Source organism: Fukomys damarensis, unplaced genomic scaffold (genome assembly GCF_012274545.1).
Source record: "Fukomys damarensis isolate Sample0158 unplaced genomic scaffold, DMR_v1.0_HiC HiC_scaffold_26, whole genome shotgun sequence".
In the NCBI taxonomy this organism is placed as follows: domain Eukaryota; kingdom Metazoa; phylum Chordata; class Mammalia; order Rodentia; family Bathyergidae; genus Fukomys; species Fukomys damarensis.
This window is the reverse complement of record NW_022900938.1, coordinates 3,391,096-3,398,174: the sequence shown is the minus strand read 5'-3', so window position 1 is coordinate 3,398,174 and position 7,079 is coordinate 3,391,096. Positions and strand designations below refer to the sequence as shown.

Sequence of the window (7,079 nt, the reverse complement as noted above, 5' to 3'; positions counted from 1 at the left end):
ACAGTAAGAAAGGTGTCAGCTGACGCACACTCCTCCACTTTGCCTGTGTCACAGCTACAGGCCTCCGATGAGGGCTACGACACCGACTTGCAGACGGTAGGAGAAGCCAAGCCATCACCCAAGCCGGGCAGGGCTGGTAACTTGGGAGAGCAGCGGGACAGTCACGTCTGTCAGGCTGCTGAGGGTCTACTGCAGAAAGGCTCGTTAAGTTCTTGGAATAACCACAGACGGCCTTTTCAAGTCTGGGGAAGATGTCAGATTTATTCAAAACCCATTTACCTGACAGAAAAATCCTCAGGAACTCTTAGCCCTGAAGATGCTGAATTACCTCTCACTTGAGCTAAGCGAAGCAAAGCAAAGCAATGAATCTGCTATAAGGTGTTTGTAAGACTCGGTCTCTGAGATGACATTCAACTACAGCCCTTTCTCTTCTCCCTACTTCTTTTAAATTTCCCTAATCATTCTGACCACAAATCTTATCAATTTTCTCATTGAAGAAACATTAAAAAAATTTATGTGGTAGTCCCTAAAAGTTGAGGATACAGAGTAGAGTAAAACTTTTCTTGTTGTGACACTCAAACAGCTCACAATAGTGATGGCCACAGAGACACAAATCATAATTCAGTGTAACACAGCCCTCGAAACAAGTCATCCACAGGGTAGAATGGGACCGAGGGGAGGTGAATGGACAGGGGCCGTGGGCTGGGCCTTCAAGAATAAGTCTGCTGGTTAGACTGGGAAAGAGACCACAGGGGGCCCTTACACCCCACCTTCTCCCCCAACTCCAATTCTCGTAAGTCGCCATTATTTGGCTTACGTTCCCTCTTCCCTACTCACGAGCCCTCACAACCCCTTTCGAGATGTCTAGTCTTATTTCTGATCCATTTTGTAATGAACAACTTAATCTTCCAAAATTAATCACCTCAGATGCCTCGTAACAGATTTGCAAGACTGATAAACAGGAGCTCTTTTCTCATGAGGAGCAGAGAGCCTTGGGTTTATCCTGCTTAGTTCAAGCTGGAGTGGTCTTCTTAATGGCTGGGCAGTCTTTGGTGAATCACCAAAACCAGTCACCATTTTAGATAGCCCTACACGTGAGAGCTTATCAAGAGGTGAGCTTTAAACTTTAGCAAGAGCAACCCCAAAACATTCCGAAAACAACCCCAGCCCATTTGTTACCTTACTGCCATGAACAGATGGGACATAAACCACAAGATGAGACAAAGACGGATAGTCCTGAAGTCTTAACATCAGAGACTAAAAAAAAGATGAAGAAAAGAAGCTAGTTTATGTTTTAAGATAGATGGAGAGTCACGCATTTAAAAGAAAAATAAATTACAGTCTCTTAGTTCTCAATTTGTTACTTAAAAACATTTCAGAGAGTACATGCTTAGCACATCCAAAGCTCTGGGTTTGGGTTTAATCTTCAGTACCAAAAAATTTTTTTTTAAATTCAAATTTATGTTTTGTACTTCATAGAATGTCCATATTTACATTGGTAGATAAATAGTTACATTAAACACGATGACCCAAACAAAATAGTCCTCCGGCATATCCTCATGTGAAACAAGCAACACCCAGCACTGCTCCAGCCAGAATCATCCGCAGGCTTGGCCCTTCTAGTTGGGGATTTGGCTCCGTGAAGCAGGCGGCATCCCAGCGTCATCTCCGTGCCTACTCTGGGGGGTGTGACAGAGCATTCGATAGCCGGCGAACGGATGCCAATGACGACGGGAGGGTTACTGCGTAATCTCAGAGGAGTCCAGCCTGGCCGGGCAGCAAAGAGCTGCTGGCTAACGGTAGCCATGAACATCGTCCCCCAAAATTTATGTCCTCAATGACAAAGATGCCGTGCGACTCAATGCACTGCATCAACCGAAAAACCTTCAGTTCTTAACATTAAGAGCCAATCCTAACAGCAAGTGTTTTGAGGAATGAACAGGCCTAATAGAATGCCAAAGCTCTAAATGCAACTTTTAATCCAGGTTTTCTCTGAAAAAACATGGGGTGGGAACAGTTGTACGGTAAGGCATGTTTACATTAAAAGACTTCTATAGGCACAGCTTCCTGCAGGCTTCTGCAGAAGCACCAGCGAGGGATTAGGACAGAAGTGTTGAAGTTAACACACCGTCCCTGGGTTAGCTGAGTGGCCCTGTAACACCCTGACCAGATTCTGCCTACTTCAGCGAAGTTTTGGCAGCACTCAGATGTTCCAGTGTAAATACAGGGGCCATAAAAGGGCCACATAAATCACAGTGACAGGCAGCTGAGACCCACCAGACAAATGGCAGACTGCATGAAAGAGAAATTAATTAGGAAGACCTTGGACAGTGTGTAACAGCTACCCACGCTTAATAGCTTCTAAATACTGTGCTCACTCTCAACAATCAAAGTGTTCAAATTATAAGTGTCCGGCTGGGGAGCTTGGTCAGCAAAGACTCCTGTAAGTGATATGATTTTCATTTGAAATTCCCTTTGTTAAAGTAATATGAATAAAACCCATACAACTTTTTCATTCAGGGCCAGGGATTTAACTCAGTGGTGTCACTGCCTGCCTCGCAAGTACAAGGACCGAGTTCAATCCCCAGTACCAAAAACAAACAAACAAACAAACAAAAAAACAAAACAGGAGAAAATAGCCGGGTGTGGTGGCGCATGCCTGTAATCCCAGCACGCAGGAGGATTGCTGTGAGTTGGAGACCAGCCCCAGCTACAAAGTGAGTTCCAGGTCAGTCTAACTACATAGTGAGAGCCTGTCTCAAAAACAAAACAAAACAAAACAAAACAACAACAAAAAAACAACCCCCCAAAACAAAAACTTTTTCATTTCAAATCATTCCTTTAACTTTGTGGCAAAATTACTCTGTACTACTCAGAAGTGGCTAACCCACATTATATAAAATCTCGATTTTCATCATAATGGAAGAGTTTATACCTAGTAATTATAACCTTCTTATGCTGAGAACACCCAGGAATGCAGACAGAACACTGAAATCCTTGCTTTCTAAGTCCTGCCTTCCAATATTCTCTACAAAAAGGAAGCAGCTGGAACAGCTCATTCTCCTGCTGTTCAGCAAGTCTGTTTCTTACATTCAGAACACAGGGGCCCAGAGCTTGATAAACACGCGTTCAATCTTTGGAGATAAAAAATAATAATATAAAGATTTTATGATTTAAGAAATAACTTCAAACACAGGAGAGCAAAGTACATTTGATAAGGTTTTTAATCATTTATTTCTTCCTAACTCTTAAATTTAAGAGGGACAGAATATTCCAATTGGAAAAAGGACACATATCATATGCCTCAGGAATCACTATGCTCCTGCCTGGAAGGTTAGCATAGAATCAGTGAGACCTGAAAAATGTTCACAAGCCAAATTACTTCTCTAAAATATTTGTTCTCTAAAATATTCTAAAACAAATACAAATAATATCCATTCCATGAATGAATATGCACAAAGTAGATTGACAAAGGTGACAGAAAATAACTGCAACCGTTCCTGTCAAGGGTTCACAGTCTGCAATTATTCTTTCTGTACCATCCCCTCTGTCAGCAAAAATGACTTAATTGGTGTCAGGTTACTTAGGAGATGGCTAGGAAAAACCAGAATGACTTCTCTTTCAAGTGTGAGTCTAGGAAACTGTATTTTATTTTTAAAGTATCAATTCACTAGAAGAATGAAAACTATCAATTCTGGTATAATATTACCAGTTATAATGAATGCAAATTGGAAATAAGAGATAACTTATCTAATTTTCAATTATTTTCCTTTTCAGTAATATTATATGAATAAGTGTTTTTTACATAAGACCTGCTACTCCACTAGACTCTCGGCAGTAACTCCCTCTGTGATTCGCCATCCAGAGAGGGGGGCCGAGGCAAGTCCTCTCAGAGCTCAGCAACGCACTGCTGAGCCCATCGGAAATGACTTCACAGCTCTCTGGGATGCCCACTTCCCTAAGGTGCTTCCTCTCAAAATGAAATTCTGAGCAAAAGACATCAATCAGCTTACAGCTCAAGACAGACTATTTAAACACCACTCAGATTTGATTTTAAAAACTGATCAAACCTTTAATACGATGCTGTAACATACAGAGGTTCAGAAAATTGTTAACTTATAAGTCTTTTTCCCCCAGCACTGGTGACCAAACCCAGGCCCTCACACATGCCGGGCAGGTGCTCTATCTACCATGAGTACACCCCGCGGTTAACTGCCCCTCACCCTGAAGAAAACATGTCTAACACGTATGCCAGCAATCAACTGATGAAGTACCCAAGAGCGTGTCAATGGGCTCGAGAATGTTTTCACCTGATTAGTAAGGTTGCAAAGCTACATTTACCTTAATTGTGGGCAGCAGTTCAGCTCTCCAGGACAGATCAACCCCTTGCTGGCTTTGACATAAATACAAATATAATTAAAGAACAAGAACACTGAAGTATTATAAATTACAAATAAGCTGCAGAGGAAAAAGAAAACATCTACAGACTTAGTAGAGTTATAATAAATGAACACAGTCCAGTAAGTCTAGTCAGTACTCTATGTCCACACAGTTCCTTTGGCAATAAAAATAAAAATGGTTTTTCCTAACTACCGACTACTTTTTACATTTATAAATATTACTAGTATATTAATTTCTCTCACTTTTCATTTAAAATACTGTAACAATGTAACAACAAAACAAATGTGGAGGAATACACATAGGCACCTCTGACGTCTGAGTACTGTTTGAGAACAGAGGGTACCAAGTCCGCCAGACTTACCACATAGAAGTGCTGTTTATGCAGCCAAAAATCCAACTGTTCGTATCCTGTTGATTAATAATGCAAAACAAATCACACTAAAAATTGCAGCAAATATAGTAGAAAACACAAAGAATATTGTATAAAATATTGTTCTACAAATCTTCAGTGCCTTCCTGTTACACGATGAGTAAAGTAGCATCTGTGCCTGAGAAGCACATGCAAGATGCTCTCCAAAGTCATGCAGTCAAGGACAGGGACCAAAGGCCAAGGTCAATGTGACCAGCAGGTAAGCACTGAGCTAGCGCAGTGGCAGGGGACAGTGACCTGACAGGTGTCTGTACTGCTACATGTCCCCCAACAAGCATTTCCACTGATCCCAAACTTTCAAAGACTCTGGTAATGCCTATACTATTTTTTTGCACTGGGGATTGAACTCAGGTCCTTGCGCTTGCGAGAGGCAGGCAGTGGAAACACTAAGCTAAATCCCCGGCCCCAATACTTTTAATCAGGCAGCTATGCAGTAAAGCTATAAAAACAGAAATGATAACTAGAGATAGAATTTCATACCAACAAAAATCCAGAGTCAAGTAATTAAAAATAAGCTGAGCGCTTTTATTTTATCATTCGAGCCCCCATCTGATTACCAGCAGATAACCTTGATACATTCAGGAATGTGCTGGAGGGAAGGTAGCTAACCCTTCATCAGCACAGGGCTGGGATGCCACAGAGAGGACTGTGATGCTTTATCCTGTCTGTATTCAGCCGTAGGGCTTTAAAAGCAGTGTGACCCAAGATTTTCATTACAAATTTTAAGGAATAGCAGTGTTCCAGGATCTGATGTGATGAACCAACTACTGCAGTTCTACCACCGCACAGGAAGATGAGAAGCACTGTCAGATAGCTACATAATTTGTCCTTAGTATTACAGATCCCACAATGAAGGGATGAATCTGTCCCTTCAACTAATGTTTATAAGTCCAGTCTAAGGCCAAGGAATTATGTTAAACCCTTAGGGAAAATAAGTCAGGCAGACATAGTCTCTGCCCTCATGGATATGAAATAAAATTTTAAGATAGCTTTTACGAATATAGAAAGGAAAGCTGACAGCAAACAATGGGGTATCTCTGTTTTTTCATGACAGGCTAAATACTGGTGTGACTCTTGTTTCCATTACCTGTCCTGCCCCAAACAACAATGTGATACCATAAAGCAGGACAACATGAAGAACAGATGCAGTCTCTAATCCCAACCCGCTTCTGTAATGGGTTTCTGCAGCTACTACTGAAGCCTGTCCTCCGAGATAGTCCTCTTATTCCACACAACTTACTTCAGCGTTGCAGAAATTCTCATTTGTATCAGTGAATCCAACAGATAATGTACTATTCAAAACCACTCTAACATACAAAAGAACAATTTCAATCATCTAGAAAACACTCAACTCAATAACTGTACCAAAACTGTCAGAAGTATTCAAGAAATTACTAATTCCTAAAGTATACAGAAAAGGCTGATGAAAAATGTTGTTACAATTCTAAAAAAAATCTGTCTACAGTAAAAATAATGTCTTTAATGGCTAAAATAATTACATGAAAGATTGCCTGGGGACTTTATAATGGAGAGATCATGCTGATACTGAGTGCAATGATAAGCCATCATGCCATTAAAAGTACGACAACCAGATATTATGTACCTCCTGACGTGATTCACTAGGAGACACACAGATTTGCTTATAATACATTCTTACTATAAAAATTAGCTCGAATCTAGTCAGGATTCTAGATCTAACTACCAGTTCACAGAAAATAAGGGATAAATAATGCATATTAAATGATAACCCCAAAATGCAGTTAGGTAAATTCAGATTCTAGGAAACTCTGTGGAAGATATAATCCTCTTTCTTCAACAAATGGCATAGAGGGAAAAGAGAGAGTCTGTTACACAAGAGATTTAAGATTCATGAACCAAGGACAATGCACACACTTTGAATCTTCACTCAAATAGTTTAACCTTAAAATTTAAGTGATCTGAGGAAAACTGAACATGGACTGGATAACAGATAGAAGAAAGGAATTAATATTAATTTGGCTGGATGAAATATTGGCATTACAATGTGTAAAATCCTTATCTGACAGAAAAACATTGAAATATTTATGAATGAAATGATAAAATGACTAGAATTTTAAAACGCTGCAGTTAAAAAAAGTGGGAAGGAATACTGTAAGAATGACAGAATGGTGATAAGTAGAGTTGTGTGTTGGTTACAAAATTTTCTTTCTACTCATGTTTGAAAACTTCTACAATAAAAATTGAAAAGATTTTTTTTTTTTTTTTTTTT

The 7,079-nt window shown here is 40.0% G+C and overlaps 1 protein-coding gene across 1 annotated transcript in view; it reads right to left on the bottom strand.

Moving 5' to 3' along the window:
* Pgap1 (post-GPI attachment to proteins inositol deacylase 1) overlaps positions 1–7,079 on the bottom strand; it is a 58,797-nt gene that overhangs the window by 21,659 nt on the left and 30,059 nt on the right. Inside the window, exons 10-12 of the mRNA XM_033756281.1 lie at positions 4,763–4,839; positions 4,342–4,393; positions 1,180–1,257 (exon numbers count right to left, since the gene is read on the bottom strand). Of these exons, the coding sequence (XP_033612172.1) occupies positions 1,180–1,257; positions 4,342–4,393; positions 4,763–4,839 (207 nt within the window). The remainder of the gene's footprint in view (positions 1–1,179; positions 1,258–4,341; positions 4,394–4,762; positions 4,840–7,079) is intronic.